Below are 27298 nucleotides of genomic sequence, written 5' to 3' on the forward strand. Positions count from 1 at the left end.
AAAAAGAGATTATTAAAAAATAGTATTTCCCATAAAAAAATTATATTGATCAATACACTTTTCAATAAGTTATAGCATTATAAAGTTAAAATTGTAAAAAAGAATTTTTTTACAAAAATCGTATTTTTTTTATAAACTTTGATGTCTGTTTTCACCATGAAGATAAATTAAAGTCTGAAATTTTTTTTTTGCATAATAAAGAACATTGCATTAGCTTCAATTTAAGATATATATAAAAGTGTCAGACCTTCCGAAACATTTTCAAAAGTTAAGTTGAAAAAGTTAATTTTTTGTGAAAAAGTTGTCATTTTAAATCCTTCCTTGTGGGCAGGTTAAGGGGGGTTAAATTTATGAAAAAAATATACCAAATGAAAGATAATGATATTATACATCTATATAAAAAAGAATTATATTGATATGTTCATTTTTGAAAAAGTTATGGCACTTTTAAGTAAAAAAAATTGAAAAAATTTCGAAAATTAGCGATTTTTAAATTCGTAATTTTTTTGGAGGTTTCCCCCATTTACGGGGAACGAGGGAATTTTTTTCAATTTTTGAGGGTAATGTCTTCGACTAGATACGATTTGTGATCTTTTGACGTATCATTGAAAGAAATCGGTTCGGTGAGAGCTGAGAAAAAGTGATAACAGACACAAAAAAAAAAAAACACATCTTAGTAAAACCAATACCTTCTCAGCTTCGCATCGAAGCTAAAATCTAAGTAAAAAACAGTAGACCTAATATTTACATTAATTTTCGAACTATAATTAATTGTCACTGATTAGTTTGTACCCTATATGCATAATCACATTACATGATACTTGTATGATGACCTCTATAAAGAGGAACTTTAACTATTTACTATTTCTTTTTGTATCTATTTGTCTTTATTGTTTTAAACCCTCGGACATTACAATCCCAATAGAACCTCAATGCTCACTAATTGACCAAAACCCCGAAAACTCCAGCTCAGTCAATATACCCCCCCATTTGGGTGGTTCTTATTTATACTTCGTGATTTTATTTTAATACATTAATTGTTCAACGTCTAACTAATAAAAACTATTTAATTTAAATTTTTTGTGAAACCATAGAATTATTTGGTCTTAAACATTTATCTTTATGAATATTGCAAATACAAAAATGTTACATTTAAGAAAATATTTTCAAAAAAATTTACATAAAAATAAGTTGCACAACATAATTTTTCGCAGTACTAAAATTTCAATTTAAAAATTGAAAAAAATAAGAATGTTTCAATGTATTTTATTAAAAACTATTATTATCCTAATTCAATCTAGTAGGTAGGTCTGACAGAAATCATTATTTGGGTTATACATAGAATTAACCAATATAAATTGGAGGGGATAAATTGTTTTTCCTTCCTAAAATAATTTTTTACATAAAATATATATAACTTTCTAAACAGTTTACGATGATATACGCTTATTCTATGTTCTCCTTTTTAAAAGCTTATAATATAATAAGTGTCACAGAGTTAACGTAATTGTGAAGTCGTGTGTGTTTTGAATTATACAATGTATTATGTTTTTTCAACGTCACCTTATGAAGTGATACTAAAAAGTATTATTTATTATTACAGTTATCAATCACTGGGATTCCTATAGGCCGACTGTTTGTTTAACATAATCGTCACAGCAATATAGCAGCCTGTTTTCATTATGATACAGTGTTATGGTTTTGATATATTATAATTAGTGTTAATATTTTTTCTATGTTTAAAATGTTAAATCCATATTTAAATAGGTAAGTACTATAAAAATTTCTTAACTTTTTTCGTTTCTCTATGTTTTGTTAGCTCATCAATATTAATTTTAATTCACACACATCATTTGAAAATGAAATGTTTGTAATGAATTGTTTCAATTGTAATTCTAAACTAAAATGTATATAGCTACTTGGTTTTACTAGTTTTTTAAATAACAGTATTTAAAAAAAAAAATGTGAAGAATTTTCATATTTTTACTATTAATTTTCAATGCAAATTACTTGGAATATATTAAAAAAATAATGAAAAATGACTAACACACTTTACCACAACTACACTCATTTTATACTTAAAAGTCAGGAAGGACTCGATTATTAATTTTTTAACATTTTTAATAATTAAATTTATTAAAACAATGATAATAGACGAATCACTTTTATTTAAATATTATCAAACACTTACTAGTAAATAAATTAGAAATCTAAATTACAAATTTCAAACGTATTTTAAATGATACAATAAATTTTAAATTCACTGAATCCCTTAATCAATACATTTCACAAAGTATATAAATACAAAACAAATAACAAAAAAAAAAAAATAAATAAATATAATATAATCACAGAAAGATTGTAGGGATTTTAGTTAATGAAAAAATATATTTGCCTTGTGTGAATTCGTAAAATGAAACATTTGAGCGTGCGTTAACTTTGTTTGAAAACATTTGCTTAGAAATAAACATTTCCTATGTGCTCCATCCATTCATTACGAACCACAGTTGTCCAAATAGTACAAGTGTACACACGAATACATGAATATGTCACAAGCAAAAGTTTGCTAAAGTATATACTATTACACTAAGTATATTTTTATGTATATTATAAGTAATAAACATTATAATAGTTATTCGTTAATTATATATATATATATAAATATACATATATAAATTATACAAAAAGGAACTATGTGACATTTGTTTATGTTATTCAATTCCAGGCATTTTTTTTTTTTTTTATAATATAGAAAAGTCATTATTTTTACAATACAAATTTATCAAGTTATATAATATATATACTTATAAATACAAATATATAGGTACAAACATAATATCTAATAATAATAATAATAATATAGCTCTGAAAATAATTTTTGAATCGCAAAACCTGGCGATCTTTTGAACAACGTATAGCTGAAGGCGCAGCATTCTTTGCTTATAAGTTAATGCGTTTTGGATTACATTATATTATATGCTATTATAATACATCAATAAAAAATGTGTGTTGGGATACTTATTATTGTATCACGCAGCACCTGCATTTTGGTTTTTTCTTCAATACGACGTGTTCCACTTGGGAAGGTTCGTTTCCATTTATCACAGTTCCTGTAAGAATAAATAAAAAAATGACTTTAAGTTCACTGAAAAAACTAAAAATTTCATTTATTTGAAAAGTTGTTTATTCAGCTTTTTTAATATTGAGCTGTTTTTAATGTGACATTAGGTGTGGAAAATATGGTGAAGGTAAAGTATTTTAAGCATAAACACGCGATTAACGACAAAAGGTCAAAACAAATAAATAAAATTAGACGTGACCTAATGAATTTGCTCCATTTACCGGAAAATACCATCAAGACCTTGAAACATGCCAATAACTTGTACACAGGGCTGCATTTATGACTTTGAGTGGTTACAGGAGTTTTGGCACCCCTAATTTTTTTTTTTTGTCATCTTAAGTTTTATTTGTTTGTTTGTTTTTGTCAATAAAATTTATGTTTATAATGATAAGCTACCAATATTAGAAATAAAATATTTTTTTTTGGTCGACCGTATGTTGACAATATTTAGAAGTTTCACTCTTTATTGAGATTCGTCCCTTAGAATTTATCTTTAGGAGGCTATTGCCCTAAAAGTCATCTTCTAAACACCGCTCTATTTATGTTTTTTTTATTTTTAAATTGATGATAAAAAGAACATCATTCTGGGTCTATTAAATTAATCTTAGTAAAGTTTACAAAATATCTATGGATGCATGGTATTCTATGGACATTCCTAACGATTTAATTTCCTTTATAGAACACATATAAATTTAAAGTAATTATGAATAAGTCAGAAATAACGTAGTTTTTATTAGGTCATAAAAAGTTGTTCTAGATAATAAGAAAAATAGAAATAATAATTTTTTTCTCTCTATTATTAATTATATCTTTTTTCATTAGTTATACGTTCGTCTTATGAATTAAAGTATATGCGGACAGAAATATATTTATACGTTCTTGGCGTATTTATGGCAATAAATAGGTCGGAGATTAGATAATTACCTCTTTGGACTTCCACGTTGGGCGGTACCGCATTTTTTTCACTACGTGTACCGTTTGATTTAGTCGGCGTGGATGTTACTAGTTGTTCGTGTTTTGCAGGTTGATTAGGCAATAGTGGTGATGTAGTATTAGTGGGTGTTGGTGTGATTGGTTTTCCTTCTTTGATAAGTTCTACTATTTGGTCAGCTTCTTTCGATAAGTCACCGTCGGGCCTGAAAGGATTATCCCAACCGTCCGAACTAAAAAAAATATATTTTTTAAGTATTCATGTTGAGCGTACATCAACGAAAAATAACACATTGTATCTATGCTGTACAATAATTAGGAAATTAATCCTAATTTGATATTTCATTAGGATTTTCTTTATTATTGTTATACCCTATAGACGTAATATCAATCGGAAAAGCATTAGGGAAAGCGAGAACGATATGGGTGTTGGAATTGCTATGATTCAAACTTTCATCAGTTACATCAGACAGAAAAAGAGATTCAGTCGGTTCACAGCTCATTGCTGGTTCACCGAACCGTGATTTTGTCAATGGAAAATCTCATGCGCTCGCTAATAATAATGTTCATGTAGTACTCGACACTAGACACGCAGTTCGTAATTATCTAACTGACAATGATGCGCTACAAAAATGCAATTTAGTATAACTTACATGATTGAATAGAGATTTTTATAGGCGTTGGGATTTCGAATGAACGGTTTATATTAGGGAGTGATTTAGGTATTCAATTACTTTTCGTGTAGTAGTTTTATGGAATGTTTCGAACGGTACAACTTTATTATGAAATTATCTCACATAAAAATATACTCAATTCAATAAAAATTTAGATAAAATCATTATTTTTTTGTAAAAAAAAAAATGAAGTAGTTAAAAATATTGATTAAAATATTAAGACTATAAAATAATAAACCTTTAACTAAGGTTCTGTTGCTGTACGATTTTCCCATTCACTTATTTATTATTTATTTATATTTGTTGAACAAAGCTACTTTGTTTTTGTGTTATTAACAGATTCTAGTATTCTTATAAAAAAAAAATAGAAATTCAACTATCTACAAAAAACAATTTTCTATTGCCTAAATTTAAATATCTTAGAATATCAAGATATTGTGTTAATTTTTAGCTGACCTTTAAGAAGGTGTGGTTGTCTGACATTCGAAACAATATAGTTTAATTCCTAACAGGCCAAAAGGTCTCACCCGCGTAGTCATCATCGATCATCTTACACAGTTTTCGAAAAAACAATTTATTATTTAGTTAAAAACGCTTTGTAATATCATTAATGGTATGTCACGAATGTTTTTTAAACGACAATAATTACAAAATAACAGCGATGAAAATTAACTATAGTTAAAAACGGAGAGTTGTATTAGTTTTCGTATAGATCAAACCAAGTATTGGAAAATATCCAAAACGATAAATAGGTTTTTAAAGTACAAGAGTCTTAACAATTTAGCATTATTTGAAGATAGATTGTATGTTACCAAAATGATTTTCTTATAATTACATACTATCGAGTTTATTTATACGACTAGATAACTCGACGGTATTAAATGTAATGTTCTTATGAAATTTTTAAACGGGCGGTAGTCATTTATTGCTTTTATAATAATTAAATCTTAAGTTCGTTAACATAAAACATGTTTTAAATGTGCAATTTAATGAAAAAAATTGAAGTGGAGTTACGTTTTCTTTGTTCACAAGAATAATTCAACAATTGTAGACGTCGATTTCGATTATCACCAAACCGTAACGAAGTAGTTAAGCGGTTTAATTTGACGTGACTGAAGAAATATTCGGAGCACTTTTGACCGCAAAATGATCTCAAACATTAAACATGAAATAGCACGTATGAAGCTGATTTTTTATGTTGGGAAATTAATGAAAATAAGACTTTATACAAAAATTGTGTGTATGTTCATGCGGTTTTGTTATTTATTGAATTAGTTATTATTAAAATGTCTAACATCAATGAAACGTATATCATAGGTAATTGACTTTGCAAAGAAATCATTAAGTCGTAGTGTAGTCTCACTCTAAGTTTAAAGGCGATAAGGTGCGCTTTTCTTCCAGGTATTTGTGTGAAGCTGTGGCTGAAACGTAATCCAAGGATGCGTCGTCTTTTGGTACCTTGACCACATAATACAACACACCGCCATGAGAAGCGGTCATACTCGTTGGCATAATCCAAAGGCCTGGGTTGTATACAAGTTTTTCAGCCCGGCGGTTTTAAAATAGGCGATTATAACAACATATAAGAATGGAGTACCGCAAGTCGAAAACGGCAATCGTCGCGGCGGTAACGAAAGGAACAGTAAACTGGCGAGCCTAACCGCATTCGGCGGCGCGATCCCCTTCCTTATCGTTGACTGCAGATACTGTGCACCGTAACAATCGATAGTATCGCGTTGTACACACGGCAGATATCGATAATAGACTATGTGCGCATGATTCTGTCTGCTTTCTACCGCTGATACTCTCCCCCGCAGTAGCGAAGGTTATCGATTGTGGCCGCCCGGCTACTTACATTCTGTACTCGTATAGTACACACATTACAAATGAAATATAGTGAACAGGTGACGTAATCGCAGACGCTGCGTGGCGTCTCGGTGGCGGTACTCGACGGTATGAGGAGGCCATAGAATAGCTTTGAGAAGTGCAAAAAATTGATGTACCAAAGTAATAAATTGTACATTGATTACTTTTAATAGTTTCAATTATTAAGATAATGATTTCTGTTCTGAAACGAATGGAATTTTTAAAAGCTCTTAGCTCTTTCATACATTGTAAAAAATAATGTATCGACACATTTATTGACAGTTTTTCGTGTATTGCAAGTTAAGTGATTTCACAGTAAACAATATGTAGTGTAATACATTAAAAACAATAGTTATTTTAGTGTCATAAACAAAAGTGACGAACGAAATACTTTAGTCATTTCAGGGTCAACATCAAATATAACATACGGAAAATCTTTTATTGTAATTATAATTCCAATTGCTCTATTGACCCATAGCGCGAAGTTAAAGAATATTTTCTGTAATGACTACTCGGAGTGATGCACACCATTCTATAAACAATAGATTGTATAATTGCCAACTGTCTATACTAGTTGCTCTGCATATACTTCTCTATTATAATAATTACACAATGTAGACGTTACGCAGCATTCGTCTTCAAACTAGAACGAGATAACGTAATATATCAGGCGTAAAATTCATATTCTGTTAACAGTACCAGTTTTCAAAGCAAATACTCGATGAATACCCTAAAAGGCGAATTTCACCGAGTAAAGAAATACTTGACAGCGAGGTATTGATTGTTTCGCAATTGAAATGCACCTAAAAATGTATGTGGTAGCAATGCTTATCAATTCGTTCGATTATATTTTTCGTTGATTATTTTCCATGTTTAGTATGTTTTCTTTACGGAGTTTGGTAGACCAGAAGAATTATTATTTGGAGGTTACATTTCAACGTCCTCGACTGTTAATAATATGGAATCCTATCAAAGCGTATCTGTTACGCTGTGTCCTGGGCGTTAAGTGCCACTACACTAAAACGATAACGTCTGCAGCCAACCAGTATAAATAAACGACTGGACGATCACTTCTCACGTATGCGATTGCTGTCGGGGCCTAATAGAAGGGTCGTTCAACCATCTGGACAATAGTAACTCAAGCAAAATAGCTTTACGAATTTACGTGGTACACATAATAATTGTTCTAATAGTAACAACATTGTAAGGCTGAGTTTGTGTTCATAACACATTGTCGTCTTGATCCAAGATAACAGTTCATGCGATAACAAAATAACATGACTGAATTAATTTGTATATTCCACCGAATTTCAAACAGTCTATCAATTTTTTTTAAATAATAATAATTATTTACTTATCTTACATGTACATACCTTATTTGAGTTTGAAGTTGTCCGTTTGACCGTTGAAGAATCGGACTAGATGTGGTCATTGTGGTATCGCCAAATACTTCTAACGATTTTGGCGGCGATGGTATCCAAGAAGGTCTTTCTGATTCAAAAAAACTTACTCGTACTTTAGTAGACGCGACGGTTCTGAAATCAAACACAAACCGTTTAGACTAGTAGTTAAAAGATTTTCAATAATAACTAAATTACATGAAGTTTGACCTATTTGCATTTCTAATTTTAACTCCAGACTTGCGCGCTTCACTCCAGATGACGTTCGGTGGAAATGTGAAAATAAACACTATTTGAAAAAAAACTCGAATGGACTGATTCCAAGTTGGTTTCTATCCAAAAATTACCCATACAAATTTCCTCAAGGTCCCAATACATTAAGACATATCACAAACAGATGGCTCCAGAGTTATAGAATTGATATAATTTAACCATGCCCTTATTGGAATAACATAAATAACTTATAATAGCTAAACGTATGAGCATAAATCAAGGGTAGAGATTTATACCTAAAAATTTGCCGTAGCCACTCTATTAAAAGATTTTAAAAATATATATATATATATATTTATATACAAATTTAAGCTTATAGATAAACTACTAAATTAATATGTTTTGAAACAAATGTTAATTAAATAAAATTACAAAATCACAATTTGATACTTTAGTTGAAAATATTCAATTTTAAATCGATTATTTTAATATAAATTAAGAGATACTAAAAAAAAGTAATGGAGCTAAACCATTAGACAACAATTGCGATAGTAACGGCAGTTGGTTGTTTAAAACGAACTAATTGTTAAGCTGATCATTTCGACTGCCACAATTGCTAGAGGTTAATTATTAACAAAGCTCAAACAACGATAGGCTGTAAATAACAATAAAAAAAACGAGGCTAGTCGAGGAATTTGACCTTGTGCAGATTTTGTTACTGTTAAACATGATATGAATATATAATGATATCAAAAGCTTACGAAAACACGGTGATCCTATACGTTGTTTACGCGCCAAAATCTAATTTCGATAAGTCTATTTCGTGATAAGAAGTTTTTATCAGTCGGAGAATGACGTAAGTTAAACAAAGTAACACTATTCTAATATTTCTATGCTTACTTAGATCAATTAATTAGGTCTAGGGCGGAGAATGGTACGAATTTTTTGTTAATAATAATACTTCATTACAACATTTAAACATACATGAATTGATTAACATTATTATTACAATTGAAAATATTGCAGCATCCCTCTAAAAAATTGTATCATATTTTTATTACATACAAATTTTAAAAGATAATCGTATGTTTGGTTATGCCAACTAAAATTACAGATCCACCACCTGTGTAGAAGAAATTGACCCGAGGGAACCGGTTTAGCGATGACATCATACACTAGATGGTAGTCATTGAGAACGCACCAAATGTTAGGTGTTAACTGGACAGCTGATGACGGCGGTGTGTCTACTACGGTAACTATTCAAAATCCTATCAAAAGCAATAAAGATAACAATATACAAAGAAAACTTACCAATTTTCAACCAGTAGCGAACGCTATTATTTTAGATATGAATAGTGCAGTACGTAAATTGATTCGGGATACGAAAATTATTTTTTAACCATTGTATAGGAATAGATTCTATAACATACTACGATAGTGTGATAAATTAGAATTATGTAAAAAAAGTTTATAAAATAGTTACAGAAACGTAGATAGCGAACAACACAAATGTTAGATCGTTATATAGTTTTATAATCTTAATGTATACACGTAATACTACGAAGAATAGATTTCATAGAATTGTGACGGCGTACGAACAAAACGGTACAGTGTACTGGAGAGAGAGTATTGTTGAGGGATCGCGGACCAGCGTGGGGTGAGCAAGAATATTTGCCACGTTCACTACAGTGCTGCCATCAGTACATATTCGCTAGTCAAACATTTTGTGTCATGACACAATATCATATAGAAATCGATAAAGTTAGAATAAAAAAAAATATAATAATATTTTGACACGCTATGTTTGTATTTATCTAATCTATTATTGTAATTATTGTTTTTTAGGACACAGGTTCATTCCTTGAAATAGAACAATGCATCTACCGCTTCTCATACGACCGATTAATTTGAAGTTAAAAAAATGATATTAAAATGAAGATAAAAAACAATTTATAACTGCACAAAAAATGGGAGAAGAACAATGATAAATTTAGCTACTACTAAGATTTTTGTCAATAGCTTAAGGTATTCGGAATTTAAAGGCACATTAAATATTCATTAACTAACTCTGAATTTGGAATAATATATTTCAATTTATAAATCTTATACATAAAAATATGCTTTTATTATACTACCTTAAAATCACAATACTAATATATGATATATAATTACATATATTTTTTCAATTTAAAAAAATATAAACAAATAAAAGCATTTTCACTTAAAAATGCATACTTATGGTTGAATTTCGATGATTTTAAAGAATTAATAATGTAAATACCTGATAAATACTATATATATGTTTATTGTCAGATATGTTAAGTGCATAGCAATTAAAAAAAATATTTTCCTAATTAGATCTTAAAAACCAATCATTGTACGTATTAATCATAGTTAAACTATTTTGAACCATGATGGAGTTAACAATTAATGCTACTTTATAATAAATAAATTTTCATTTTTAACAAAAAAAAATTAAAAGACATCATTATTATTGTACATAAAAAATATGGTAAATATCGTAGCAATGAGCTAACGAATATACTTATAAAACTGATCAAAATAAATGTTTCACTGTACACTAAGTCAAATAAATACAACAAATTGCTAATGTATTCCAGTGTAACGTATAATTTAATAATACATTAGCTCATAATAAATGACGTAATTTATTTTTCATTAAAAAAATTTATCAAGATAAATAAAACAGTTCACTTATTAAAAAGCCAATCAAAAACTTTTTTTTGTTTTAAATATATATCCCAGTATAAAATTATAAAAAATTAATAATAATTTAGCATTTTTTTTTTTAATAAATATGTATTAAATATATTATTTCTTAATAAAATATTATTAATGGATGTTTTATTATAACTTTTCTTGTAATTTATTAAACTTTTTATTTTATTATCTAAAACTATTTTAGTCAATAAATAAAATAAATTTGATTCAACACAAATTTAATTAATTTTGTAAGTTTCATTGACAATAGTCAATATTTTTAATGTATTGTCAATGGAAGATGAAAGTAGAATATTATTTAAACACATTGCATCTAATATCATAATAATTGTTTATATAATTAGGAGACTTTTTTTTATGATTTAATATACGTGTTCCAAGATTTAAGCATTAAATAAATCTACTTACCCATCAGTATCGTCGGGATCACTGTGATCAAGCACTTCTTCTTGTACAGGAGGACTATCGTATATTAAAGTTTCTACCATAGAACCTTTTGAACTGCCAAAAGAAACCCTGAAAATAAATGATTACACAAATAACTAAATTGTTCTAAACACAATTATTTGTAAAAATATATTATTAATTGAAATATTTGTCTGTATGACCTCTGTATTACAACAAATAATATCGATAAAAATATTTATATATAAAAACAATGGTCAAATAGTTAGTAAATAATAAACTGACGTTAGTAAAAAATAAAGGCAAGATTGATAACTTGTTGGAATTCTAAAGAACTGGGGCGTGGCTGATTTTTTCTTATCATGACCGGTCATGGATATTCGTGATAGATAGTAATAATAATTTGACCCAAAAAATATATTTAACACTGATGCGAGGGAAAAATTATTTTGATGTCTATTAGAGCCAACGAATGAAAACCGGATATCTTCTAAAAATCTTAGATTACAAAGTAAAATGTTCAAGTACCTTCCATAACGGTATGGATATTCGATAGAATATAATGATATTATAACATTTTGTTAAATAATTTGTTGATTCAATATCAGAAAAAAATTGAAGTTAATACACAACAACATTAACAGTGAAAATTTAGCGTGCAATGTTTCTCAAATTAAATACTCGAAGGCGTATGTATATTCTTTTTACAATTATATTATTCAGGCACATTAATTTTAATAGCATTCACTTGAAACGTTAACATAAGGACAATAGGTGTAACTAAATACAAATAAATGTATTAGTATACACTTTTAACTAGTGACATTAATTTTATTATCTTGCAGCTTTTCTCTTGTTAGATTTCTTATGCAAAATCATAAGTAGTCAATAATATGACAAATATTTCGTCAAAACAATGTGTGACCTTCAACCAACTTTTATACAAATACACACTGCGTATCAAGAAATAGCATGTTGTTCAATAATGTAATTCTAAGTTTGAGGAAACTATTGTTTTTAAGATAAGTTAAATAAAATAATACTTATAAATAATATATATATATATATGTATATATGTATAAATAAATATAAAAATTGTTTTTTTTGGGTTTGTTTATTACTTTACCAAAAAGAAGTTTAACAAGTAACAGAAACACTGTAATTATTATTTTTCGATTAGGTAATAATTATTCATTAAATATTTTTAATTGTCAACTGTGGTTTTGTTTTAATATATTAATTACAGCGTAAAACACATACTACGTTAATTTGAAGAATTTTGATAAAAAAATTGAAGTAAAACTTTAAAAAGTTTTTTGATTCACCTTAGATTATATGTCAAAAGGTTAAAAAAATAATTATTGATTAATTAAAATTAATAAGTTAATTAATACGGAATGGAATATTTAAAAATATAAAATCTGACATTAACAATTAACTTAGTGATCATGCATAGATTTGTTAATGTATATTTAAGATATTATTACATTTATTATCAAACTGATTACACGAGCTAAGTGATTTTAAACGCTTAGCAAAATTCTTACTTATGTAAATAACCGAACTATGGATTAATTGATTATTTTAGTATAAAATACTTTCAACTTATCAGTCGTTAAATGTTTTTCAACGTTACTACAGGAATTATCAAACCTATTCTATATGGTGTATATAACAAACGCACGAATTTTAATTTAAAGCTTTGTATTTATTCATAGTCATAATATTTTTATATTAAGTAAATTATTAAAAAACATAAATTGAAAAAATGATACTACAATAAATTTACTCGAAGAAAATTTAATAATACTTAAAAGTAGTTAAGAGTTAATGAAACATTAGTAATTTAATTATCAACAAAAATCTGTTCAATTCAAAATCAACCGAAAAACGTGTTCATGATTCACAAAATATTAAAAATTCTTAACTAAGATAGAACTAACTTGATTTTTTGAAGGGCAACATAAAATTATTAGGTATAAAACTCAAACCTTAGTCCATAAATTTTCACTAACGACCTACTCGTGAGTACTGTTGTACTCAGTAAATTAAATCCTAAAAAGTGTCATGTCAAGGTCATTAATTGTTTTAAACGTTTAAAAGTGACATATAGTCTTTCATACAATCTGGCTATTCAGATTCACTACGAGAATGACGACAGAGATCCCAATCAACATACATCACTCACTTGTGTGTGTACAATTGAAACTCATTCACGAGAACGACAGTGACACGATGACAAAAAAAACGTTTGAATATTTTAGCGCCGTAATATTGATACTTAGGAGCTGTTTGTGTTGTATTATTCATGAACTATATTATATCGTTAACTTGGCGACAGTGTTTTTTTGAACATGCGTGTAAATTAGTTGATGGTCGTATTCAAGATCCCTGCCGGATATATGGGGCGATGGGTTTAAAATAAATTTGCCATAGCCATTTGGTGACGTACCGAGTGGGCGATGAACATCAGCGTGGGAAGTCTGCTTAAAAAACGACGCAAAAATACATCATTGTAGTGCAACATTAATATTGCTACGTAAATATGCAAATTTTAGCACTCAGTGTAATGTGGTAAATATTAGATAGGTTTTAAAAAGATTTTTGAACAGTGATACTATGAAACGTTTAACTTGTAAAATTGTATTTTTGCTATTTAAATATATAGAAGCTATTCAATAAATAGCTCAAAATATTAAGTTGACGTTAAAAAAATATTTTTGAATTTTTGTGTTAATTATAAGATTTTTTTAAATAAAATTTTAACGTATTTCAGCTTAAACTATACGTTAAATATTTATACTTTAACATTTTTCAAAGAAAATCTTTTTATTTCACTTGATGAAGTAAAAAATTTATACGAGAATATTTTTATAAACCGTTATTTTAATCTCATCTTTTAGTCGAATAAAATGTAGTCTGAACTAAAAAAATAAGATCACAAATTGTGTTTCCTTATATTATTTAAAATATTTACTTAAATATAATTATACCCTCGAATCTTCAAATTAAAAATTATAATTCATAGGTTTTTTTTGGTGATGGGCATTTTCAAATATTTTTAACTATCAAATAGCTATTTGAATTGTGTTAATACCACCGAATATTTTATTTTTAGCATAAACTATCAAATATTTTAAAAACTATTCGAATATATTGTGTAACTATCGAATATTTTTACTATTCGAATAGATTTTGAATGGCTATCGAATAGTTCGATAGTTACTATTCGATATTTCCCATCACTATTTTTTTTGTTAAAGTAGAACAATGGACTTTGTAGAAATAAAAAGAAAACAAAAGTTATAAAAATTAGAATGACAATAACAAGAATTGAATGTTTTTATAGAAATAAAAAAAGTAGATTTAGTATAAGAAAATGTTGCAATTTTTGTCGTTATTGTTAAATTTAATATTTTATATTAAATCGTTTAGCATAAATATTTGATATTCACTTAGAAATACAAACTCTAAATGAAAATTATTCATATTCTCTATTTATAAACCAAAAGGTCGATCCCTCGCCAATTTAACTATCAAATACACATTAAAATTGAATAATTTAGACGTTTTAATACTTGGTAATTAAAAATAACAATTATGCTCCATTACTTTATTGATTTTGCGTACCAATTAGTTATGTCCAAAACAGTTAGGTTAATTTTTAACATATTAAAAATTTTAATACAAAAAAAATCTTTTATTGTATCACTCGTTTATTTCTAAATAAAACTCCTTTGTTTAATGCCAACAAAAAATAATTTATTTACCCTAACAGAAGTTTTCTAATTAAAGATTACAGCAAAAACCACCCCTAAACATTTATTCCTTTTAAACGGGATTAATTTATCACCAATAGTCTGCTATATATTATAGATCCCTTAACTACATTATAGGCGTCTTTTATTACATCTTGCATTTAGTTGGAAGATAAATTATTTTATTAGCTTGTTAAACGTATACATCAACCTTCAATTTGTTCATTTAAATTAACTAGACCATTTTATGCAATAATAATTTGTTTTTTATGTTCTATCAAATGAATATGTTTATTATTTATCCTCTCAAATACATATATTTGAGAGGACAGATGGCTACTATTTTATATATAAAATAGTGACCATCTGTTTTCTTAAATAAGAGTTATTTTTGATAGCTGAAATATTTTAGTCTTTTTAACTATTACTCTAAATAGATATTGTATCATAAAAACATGATGATATGTTGTACATAACTGTATGTGTAACACAACTGATAAATAGTTAAACAAATTACAGGTATTGTATAGTTATGTGTTTTAATGCTGGAATTTTCTTTACTAGAACATATGTTAAAAATTGGAAAAAAGTCAAGACAATATAAAATATCCCATTTTATATACTTTTTAGTAGACTTAAAAATTAATAGCACTTATAATTGTTTATAGTTGTAACATAGCACATAAAATGTCTTGCACACAAGATTTTTTTAAGCCAAGTAATAAAATCGAGTATAGATAAGACACTTCAGTAAACTTTCACGAACACTAATAATAATGAAAATAAGCTTCAGGATCTTATAAAAATTAACATTTTACAACATTTTTTCTCCAATGTAAAAACAAATTTAAAGTTTATTTAAATCATTTCTGCATAAATTTTTATTTATATCAAAGTTACTCATTTGTATTTCATTTTATATTTTTAAGTTCCTTCCTGTATTGCATTTTATTTTCGACTCGTATTGTAGATTAATTAAAGTTCTGTCTTTTTTAGATATTGTAAAGTGTTTTAAGCCATCATAAAACATTATGATTATTGAAATTTATTTAGCATAGATTGGTTAAAATTTCAAATTCTGATAATAAATAATTAGATGAAACACCACTCCAAAATGTGTATAAAAATATTATTTTTATTTTAATTTGGAGGAAAATTACTGTTTAACATGTTTTTTGAAAACATTTCATTGTAATTTTAAAACTTTATTTCAAGTGTTAGTGTAATGAAAACCTAAAATAATTACCTTTTTAGCGTAGCTGGCTTGGCGGTCAGTCGTTTGCCATCATGTGTCGTAGACAGGAGATCGACACTTGATGCTATACTATTAGTACTGTCTTCTTTCACCATATTGCTCTTGATGGGTGCAGGTAATGCGCCGAAACCCTCTCGATGGCCATCGTTGAAAGTTATGGATGGTGGTCTACTGAACCTATGATACGCCGATGTCTTCTGTTCCAGTGTTAGTCGTGTTGGTACTGTTGGTGGTTTGTCACTTAATGACGGAGCCATGTAGGACAGCATAATACGTACGGCGATACAATCTTCTCACCACCGTTTTGCTATCATCAAACAAAGAACGAACTGAAATGAATAAAAATAACATGTGGTTAATGAACCATCATTTTTATAATTACAATTTAATGATACGTGAGAGGTAATTTTTTACGTCTCGTGACATTTCAATCTAATTGAAAAGTTTACATAAATACTATTGGAAGATTCGTGCTAAAAAATATATGAGTGAGTAAACTTCTTTAAAGGCAATCTTCTTGTAGAAAAAAAATATTTAACTAATTATTTACTTTTTAAATTGTAATTTTTTTAGAGATCACACTAGACGGCATTGTTAGAAAAAAAAGACAAATTGGTGTTTATTTTATATGGGATATTATGGAACAAGTTAAATTTTACAAATGAATGTTTTGGTTAATTTCACTTAAGTAATCTTTGCCAATTTTTTCAACATTTACCACTGCTTGACATAACAGATGTCCGTGACCTCGAATTCTGAGACTGTTTTCCTAATCTTTTTTATCTTTTATTTCGTTCTATCAACTCCTACAAATTAGTAAATACATATTTATACCAAAAAGTATACACGCGTAAATATAATTTATCAACATAATTTTGATGAAAAAAAAAAAAAATAATAAAAATAGAAAAAAACGTTAATGAGACACCATTAATAGGCATTATAAATAATATTTAATGAAATTATTTTTAACAGTCTATAAAATTTTTTTTTCAAATACAACCGTCTTTTAAGCCAATACAACCCTTTTTGTCTTATGACAACTTCTATCTTTTAAAAAAACAATTACAATTATAAGGAAATAATAATGTAATGTATCGTAACTAATAATAATTGTATACAAAGATAACTTGATCCGTGAAGCTTTTATAATTTGGTAGAACTTGTATTATGTATATTGTTGCATTATTAGAGTAAGCATGCGACATATATCAGACATTTGTATGTACTATAATTGGTTACATCAATACATTATGCTACTATTTCGTAATGGTACTCTAAGAAGGGCGTGAAGTTATAAATATTTTTTATGTGGAATTCATAAGAACATCCGTTAGTATATACAAGTGAATAAAAAATACGCGACAAACACGATTTTAAAACAAAAAAAAACATAATAGATCACCGAGAGAATTAAAATCAATATTTATATTATTTGTAGATTCACATAAAACAATGCATATTTTAAGCTTCTTAAAAAAGAAAATCAATTAAAATTTTTGTCTGAATTATGTTGAAGTACTATACAGTATCGTTAGTGGAGGGAGAGGCAGGAAATGCTCTTGTACCCACCCTAGTTACTAAATCTGTGAATTTCCATTTGAGTTTTTGTCAAAGTAAAATAAATTTTGCAGCTACTGATACTAATAGAATTCTAAAATCTAGGAACATTATTTATGGGAGACAGGTCGACTTCATACGATACGTATACAAGAGAAGTAAAATGTGTTGTCTGTTAATTTTAGAATTAGGTATTCCAAAAAGTAAAAAATATTAATAATAAAGTTTTTAATGTCCTAGTAACGGAGATATTATGTAATTTGTATACCTAAATCACACACACACACACACACACATATAGGCTGGTTGGGTTGTGTTGACGAGAAATTAGAGTAGAGAATGAGGGTAACACAGATGAGAATGTTTAGATGGATAAGAGAAATGACGAGAGAATGTATGATAAGGAATGAATATGCAGGAGGAAACATGACAGTAACGTTGATCATAGATAAGATGAGGGGAAATAAGCTTACGATGAGAAGAGAGAAATCTCGGAAGCTGTAAGAACGGAAAAAAGGCGATTGGATGTTGTTGGAGGAGATATGATGACTGCTGGTGTATAGATGATGTGGGAGACTGTGTTACGTGGAGATTTAGAATACGGATGACAAACTTCAAATAATTGGAATAAAGACGAGGGAGAGAAAGAAGAATTAGGGATGTATTAAGTTCAAATTTTAATGGGAAAGGTTCGACAATTCTTTTTAATTCAAATAAAATTTTGTAATATGTATTTATTTATGACTTTCTTTTTCTTGCTCATAATCTTTCTAAAAGTACTATTTTAAATAAATAACTAAGTTGTCGTATGAATTTTGGAAGAGAGGACTCTCTAGACCACAGATTTTGGAGAATTGCCTCCATAGCTTAAACTGTTGATATTAATTTTGCATCCCATGAGAAAATTATCTGCGGGCGTCCTTGGTTCTGTGTTTTAATCAGTACATTTTTTAAGCTAGTAAAATAGACGAAACGAATGTCATCTAGTGAATCTATATTGACCATTTCCTTAATAGCTGAGTAAAACACAAATATAAAAAAAAAATTCTACTTTATTATGTTTGACTATTGATGTTGAAAACCCATATTTTTGTCACTTGGTGAAAAATTGTTAAAAAATACATTGATTTCGATGATGCGAATAAAAAATACATATTAATTATAAATGCCAACAATATAATTTTTATTAATCAATTGTAATATTTGCTACTGTATACTGATAGCAAATTTGATAAATCAAATACAGAAAGTCAAATGTCAAAATAATAGGCTCATTAAGTTGTCAAATAAAATGATTGATTACAACTAATAGACATTATTTTACAATTGAGATTCATTTATAACAAAACCACGAACTTTAGCAAATAGAAAAATTAGAAAAAATTAGTGCCATTGAATTTTAAAGTTAAGGTTATATAATTTACTATTTTTCTAAAGTTAGTAATAGAGTTCCTACAATATAAATTGAAACGTAAAATAAATAATAGTAACAGCTTAATTTTTACAGGAGTTAAAATCGATTATATACTAGTAATATTTTTATAACCAGCAATGGTTGACTGTTTTTAGTAATTTAATGAGACGATTTAAATTATCTCTTGATACAATTAGTTTCATGCAAAGCATATACAAGGTGATCGGTTTATCATAAACTACTAGATTACTTTCGAAATAAATGCAATATTAAAAAAAATTGCTTATTTTTAGTTGCAAATATTTCTTGATTTATCATCTAATAATTACTTTTTAGAATCATCCCATATAACTTATAGGGTTGTTAATTTTATTTTTTAATGGAAACATACGTATTTAACTAGCTTATAAAAAGAAAATGATCTAATTAAGAAAATAACAGGTCAATAACAATTTTTGAACCAGTTGTTGGAAGTCATTGATATTTTTATACTTAGATGGGAGGAAGATTTCAGTCGGGAAATGATTAGTAATAAAAATAACATCCACGTTTTGCCTCCAGTATATATTTTAAAATGTCAATTACTTCCGAAATAATAATGCAAAAGTTGTTATTGACCAATCATTTTCTTATTTACATCATATTCTTTTTTATAAGCTAGTTTAATATGTATATTGTCATTTAAAAAAATTAGGTTGACACTCATAGGAGTGTCACAAGGGATGAATAAAATAAAATATTTCATGATTGATAAATTGAGAAAAACATGTACGTTGCAGCTACCAAATAAAAAATTCTCAATATTATTTTTATTTTTTAATTAATTATTATTTCATGGAAAATTAATCACTCTGTATATGTATATATATACAAAACTTAATAGTAAGAACTAAAGTTTTAGTTATTACTGTGACCTGTTGAAAACTTGACCTATTTAGTTGAATTATGTAGCTGCCATTTTCCGAGCTCATGGCTTTGTTTCGTGACGTAAGGTAGTCAATAATGAATTTATAATTTTTCTAGAACTGTACACATTTTGTATTTATAATTCAACAATTGATATAAAACTATTTAAAAATTTACTACTTTGCATAAATCAACCTTAAATAAAGTGTATTTATTTAAATATTAAATGAACACGCCTTTAATAAAATCGATGAGATGATTATTTTTTTGCATACTAAAATGAATCTTCATTGAAAACTAATCGCAGACACACTATACTTGACCATTATTCCTGACCACTTTGTCGTATTGTATACATACTACCATCTAATAATCAACTCAACTTTTTGTTATGTTCAAGCCCAATCATTCTATTATTATTTTAAAATAATTTTTATGGTCTGCCAAGCACAAAATATTTTAATATCCACATATTATACCTTATATATTACATATAGGACACTCAAGAAAAAAACATTTTTTATTTATTAGCCTTTCAAATTTTTACAAGATATATAAACCAATATTTAAAGTCTCAGAAACTTTTTTTTTTATGTACTTTGATTTTGCATCTTATGCAGTTTTTCAAATGACTATTCAATGTTTACTTTTATGTTGGTCAACAGAATAAAGACATATATCGCATTACAATATACATATATAATTATATTGACTGCAGTAATAATACTTTACATTGATTTATACGAGTTTATTATAAACCACGAATAAAGCTTTGGTATTATAAGTATTAAAATAATTGTTGGTGTAGTAGAATTGTTAAATAAGTTTAATGATAAAAATTAGGAAGTATCGATTCTTAAGAAATGTACTCCTTATATTATTATAACTAAATATGATTTTGATACCTGTCTGTATTGATTTATTGTTCAAAAAATGTGTAAGTAGATGAATAAGCGTGAAAATAATTGGAATAAAAATAATTAATATTACACAATTATTCTTAAACCCACTAGTCAAATAGAATAATATTGTTCATTCAAATTAATTTTTTTGTTGTTATCATGAGTCATTTTTAAATTAATCATATTTTCCAGTTCCACCTTGTACCAAATAAGTATATGTGTATATGTTTACAAAATGTGTTGTTATTCTGTCACTATTAATAACTTTTTGACAGGTTCATAGGGTACATAATAGTAAAGTTTCTGTTTTATTTTTACTGCGTAGAACCCTTGAATATTACCAGTAGACTTACTATTGTATAACAATATAGTATAGGGTTATGAAACCATTACTGTCCCTTAACTTAAATACAATCAATAGTAGAAATTAATTAATTTATAAAATAATTCGCTCAGTATTTTTATATTGAGTGTTCAGTAAATAAGGAAACGGTTAACTTTTGTTCTGATTGTTACAATTGATCTGTTTCATTACTTGCTGAACACTCTGTATAAAGTTTTTCGTGTAAGATTAATCACGATAGATAGTGTTAATTTTTTTTCTTTGTACCAAAACGTGAATAAACGAGTAACATTAAATCTCCTGAAAAAAATGCGCAGAAAAAGTTGTTTAAATGTAAACAGAGATTATGTACTCTAGCCAGTAAAAAAATAACACACGGTTTCAAATTTAGCACGGGTTACCATGTGTTAAATTCCACTGAGTGTCACTATAGATGAAATCATAAATATAACATTCAAGGTAAAATATTTAGAAAATTAAAATGCTCAGCTAACAAGGTTTATTAGCAAGTCGAATAAAAATAGTACTGGAGAAGAATTAACCGAGTTAATATTGTTAATTAATTAAAAAAAAAACTGATATTAAATTTTAATTATTAAATAATATCTATATAATAGTAATATCAAAGTAACATACAGTAATTTGCTTCGAAACAATATGAATAATTGAAATTATTAATGTTTGTATGGAGCATAAGTTAAAACAGTTATAACAAAATAAATAATTGTTGAGAAACTGTATAAAAACCGTTCAAAAAATTTCTTTGGTTTTTTTAAAAATCTGAAATAGTAATATAAAACGTAAAATTACAATTAAATTCTATTTGTTTTTTAATGTTTCATACTAATGCACAATTATATCGGAACACGGATGTGGTGAAAATGAACTTAAATTAATTTTATTATCTACATTACACTTTTTAAGTACATAAAATTTAATCAATAGGTGTATCTTAAGTAGTTGATGTGTATTACTCATAACACTTATAAATGTACTCGTCGTCGAACTGTGAAAGGAAAACTATTCATCGACATCTACAAGTACATGTAAATTCGTACAATGCAAATTATACATTTTAATATTTTAATTTTCTTAATAATTTTTATCATTACAATCACATCCCAGCACTTGCCATATAAATGTTAAATGCAATTATATTCGAATTACAAAAATACGGTCTAGGTTTTTTTTATTCGCTCCAATGCAACTGTTTTGTATGTAACTAAACGTAACTTCGAATTTTTGTTTATTCATCTTGTCGTGATCGGAACATCCGAACACTTAACCTCACAATGTCGGTGGTCGTTTTTATAAAAAAAAAAATTACACATTCTAGCGAGTGGGTGTACTGCGATTATCGTTCATAATAATAATACACAGTAATGTTCACGAAACACTTGATAATAATAATAAGACATTTAATGAAGTGTTCCTTCGGATATTTCAATATAAACAAATATGATTTACATTAGGAAAATAAAAAATATCTACTATCTATTCGGTGTCAATATTTAATGATTTATTTTAATTAACATAACATCTTTAGTCCATGCAAAGTAAATTAGCAGCAAACTTACAGGCTTGAAAATGTTCTACTTATTTAAGACGGATAATATTTTTTTAGCTATTAATTATTTTAATGACATGTATATAATTTTGGAATAATATTAAAACGACAAACTGTCAATTTTTTATTTTTTTAATATCCCGTACAAGCCTTAAAATAACAATTTCTACGCTTTTTTGGACTATTATTACTCAGTAATTAATTAAAAAACGTCCCAAGAGGAAACTCATGTTGGAACAAAATCAGTAATTAGTGAACAAACACATTAGAACCACCTTTTAAAGGCGTGTTATATTTTTTTAGGATACCAAACTTCTAACTATTAAATAACAATAGCAACGACATGTAGAAATCAACTAACACTCCTAGCTGACGATAATTTTGAATTCATATTACAATCAAAGCTTAATATATAGTATTTTGTTTTGCAAGATTATACTTCTGTAAAGAATGACGTGATTTTTAAAGACATATTGAATATTTGACTTAACCTACCAATATATTGGTACAACTTGTTGTCGCAATTTAAATTTATCACATAAAATGAAGAAGCTATTTACTTCAAAAATTTACATAAAATTAATCATATATAAACACTTTATAAGAACATTCTAATATTTAAATATGATAAATTTTTGAAAAATAGGTCAATATAAATCTAAAGATTAGGCGACCTGTAATCAGTAAAATTATTTGAAAACTTTTTTATTATAGTATTTTGTAATAAAAGATAGAATGTAATATTAGAATTTTTAGAAGTAAAGAAAAGGTTAAGGTCAAAACTTTTTTTAAATACTTCAAAAATTCATTAAATGCTTAGTAAGATATGGTATCCTAAATAAAAAAGTCTCTTTTGAAAAATATTAAATTATGCTTAAGGAACACGTTCATCTTATAATAATCAAAAAATTATTTAACAAATATATTCTGCTATTTGATTATTCAAACATCTATAAATTTTGAGAATAGACGTTTTAAAAACTTATTTGGCAAAAAAATGTAAAATGTAAAATTTTTGAAATGAATAAACACACGTATTTTATAAATGTATTTTTATCAATAATTTAATTTATAGATAAATTTAACTTGAATAACAAAATATTATTTAATATAATTCTTAATGTAATAACTTTTTAATCTGTTATCTTGTTTGTATAGCTAACATTTTATCCTTATGATCCTGTAAAGTATTCGTTTACAAAAAAAAATATTGAAGTATTGTAAAAGAAACATAAAATTTTTAAAATTATTTATAATTCAAACTAAAATGTAATACTTTCAGTTCTATCATATGCAGGAATGGCACTACGACCTTAATTCTTAACCTTAACACTAGTTCCACACACACACATCAATAATAATAACAACGGAATATGAAAAATGTATAAATCACAAACCACAAAATGGTTATAAACAATTTATGAAGACAAATTGTAATATATTAACAAAAATATTAAAATAATAATTAAGACACTTTGAATAACGCCCAATGGAAACGTTCGTGGTCAAAACGTCCAATTTATAATTTTATGTTTATATAATATCTAAATATTTATTCTCATTTTGTTGGGTAATATTTGATGATTTTGTTTTCTGTAAACGTTAGTTTTGAGTAACATATATTCTACAATTTTAAAGATCAACTACAGATTATGTTTAATTTCTTGTGTAACTTTAGAGTTCAATACTTGTAAATCAGAAATAACGGTTTTACATCCTTTTCCTGTTATTATATTTATTGGTAGTTAACGATCTTTACTATTTATAAAAATTGCGTATAAAATATATTTATATAATTCAAATTAATTATTCAAACGAATCACATACACAAGATTTCCTGTCTTTACTTATTATTATTTCAAGCTCATAAACTTTAAAGTATCTTGCATTCATTTTTCCAGTGTTCTATAACAACTGTCAAAATTATAACGTTATATAAGTGATGGAAAATATTGAACAGTAATTATCGACTATTTGATCGTTTTTTTAATATCTGATAGTTTATGCTAAAAATAAGCTATTCGGTTGTATAAAATATATTCGAAAATGGAAAATGTTAATTATAATATCACTAGAAAACTACTACTAAACTTGTAAGTGTTGATTATATTTTTGGTTTGGAGGTTTAAAACAATAGACTTTTAATAGATTTGTCTATAAAATGAAATTATAATAAAGTACAAAAAAATAGTAAACGATCTAATTATATTATTTTTATAGGACCAAATAATACTGAGATGTACAAAAAAAAAATTATAAAATATTTTTTTTATTATATTTTATATTTTAATTGCTATAATAAAAATTGATCACTTGTGGCTAATTAATTAAGTAAAATTAAAACTATATTAAAAATATTATTAATTTAAAAAACTAAAAAATATTAAAAATATTAAACTCAAAGCCACAAAAAATTAATGAAAAGTCGCGGATACGTATTTCGGAAACAATGTTACCATTATCAACGCTAAACACATACTGACACCCCGACTAGAAAAAACTCCCTTATATACCCCTAGTGACCTTATCACTTAGTGACGTCATCACTAAGTAATATTATCACATTTTGCCAGTTTACTCAAGTTCAATAATGAATTTTTCAGTGGGCCAAGATCCCTATTAATTAAATTGTTTTTATTTTTAAACATTTCTATTGCTTCTCTGATATTAAGTTCTTTGTAATTATTTACGTTTTTAATTAGTTTTATTTAGTTTCAATTAGTTTTTTTAGTTCTGGCGCCATAAAATCCCTTATATCACTGTTTAACACAAATTTGACTTTCGTATAATTTTAGCATATTATTATTTTCCTAAATGTCACAGAATAGTTAAAAATTTTCAACAGCCATTGCATTTACATTTAATAATTGACACTCAAAAGCTATAATTAAGAGGAATAGAGGTCGCGGCTTTGATTATTAATTTTAATAAAATTCATAGTGTATGCCTGCCAACAAATTCATACTATAGATAAATAGGCACAAACGAATTTTGTTTTAGATTTAATATCCCTGTTGTAACTAATCTAATATCTATCCATTAAAACATTCATTTGGTTATTTAAAGTTTAATGTAGTTTGTTTAAGTTATTTTAATAACAAAAACCATGTTAATTAGATAACTTAAAATAGAAGCCAGGAATAGTTCTACAATGATTAATAATATTATAAATAGTCTAACTGTAAGGTCAAACTATTTTACCATCACTGGTCTATAAATTGGTAGGAAAATCTCTGCACTACGTTTTCAGTAATAAATTATGGGTTTCCGTCCAATGCAATTTCAACAAAATTACATAGTGTAATTACATGATCTCGTAGATAATGATGAATACGCAAGTTGAAGCAAAATAGTTGAACATTGAAAACTTAATATTGCTTCATAATAATATTGTATAGGCTAATAAAAATAATAAAATAATAATTAAACAAAATCTGCAGGAGATTACAATAATCGATGTAAATAGAAATTTTTTTATGAATTTTCTTAATTTAACAATAAAACATAATATATTATGTGTTCCAAGTAGATATCAAAAAACCTTAAAAAAAAGTCAATGATCAAATAAAACTCATTAAGTAATTTTATTAATAATTGTTACTCGCTAAATTCGAAAATTATAGAACTTATAATTTAAGAACGCAATTTTTTGAATAATTTTATCAAAAGATATCAAACCAGCTTTATTTCAAAAAACAATTAAAGAAAAACACATAAATTGGGCGGCTATGAATACAAAACATAATTTTAATATTCCTAATCAAAAATCAATGCGAACAATTTATGAATATTTAAATAGAGGGGAGCTTTTTGCCTACACATAATATTTAGCACACAGGTGGCATTAAAACTATATTGTTGCATTGTGATACGAGTACATACATATCTATGGTTTTTATTTATTCACTTATGAAAAAGTAATAAAATCCACCGAATTCAAATAGCTATCCATTTTTCAAAATTAAGAAAAATGTATTTTAAATTTTTCTAATATTAAGTATTAAATTATTTAATAATTTTTTAACTGTAAAATTGTACAATAATACAGTAAAACTCATTACCATGAAATAATGTTCAATTTTTTCTTTTAGAAAATCATTTCTAAAAATATTAATTTTTAAAGATTATCTGACACAAATCTCATATATACATAATCTATAAAGAAAAAATTGATTGATAAATAGAATAAATATGAAATATTGATAATATAAAAAATTGGAACGTTAAAATCATGTTTTCTAA

The 27298-nt window shown here is 26.5% G+C and overlaps 1 protein-coding gene and 1 long non-coding RNA gene across 2 annotated transcripts in view; one reads left to right on the forward strand and one right to left on the reverse strand.

Annotated features, from left to right (window-relative positions):
* Positions 1-2148: 2148 nt before the first annotated feature.
* Positions 2149-27298, reverse strand: part of LOC126906062 (uncharacterized) — a 31996-nt gene continuing 6846 nt past the window's right edge. The window contains exons 2-6 of the mRNA XM_050686306.1: positions 16356-16693; positions 11355-11462; positions 7965-8126; positions 4046-4284; positions 2149-3110 (exon numbers count right to left, since the gene is read on the reverse strand). Coding sequence (XP_050542263.1) covers positions 3022-3110; positions 4046-4284; positions 7965-8126; positions 11355-11462; positions 16356-16633 — 876 coding nt within the window. The 5' untranslated portion in view covers positions 16634-16693 and the 3' untranslated portion in view covers positions 2149-3021. The remainder of the gene's footprint in view (positions 3111-4045; positions 4285-7964; positions 8127-11354; positions 11463-16355; positions 16694-27298) is intronic.
* LOC126906064 (uncharacterized) lies at positions 8541-10635 on the forward strand. The gene is made up of 3 exons (XR_007704175.1): positions 8541-9060; positions 9319-9965; positions 10050-10635. It is a non-coding gene; the product is annotated as an uncharacterized LOC126906064 (long non-coding RNA).

The sequence above is a fragment of the Daktulosphaira vitifoliae genome, unplaced genomic scaffold (genome assembly GCF_025091365.1).
Source record: "Daktulosphaira vitifoliae isolate Bord-2020 unplaced genomic scaffold, ASM2509136v1 Scaffold_4, whole genome shotgun sequence".
NCBI lineage: Eukaryota > Metazoa > Arthropoda > Insecta > Hemiptera > Phylloxeridae > Daktulosphaira > Daktulosphaira vitifoliae.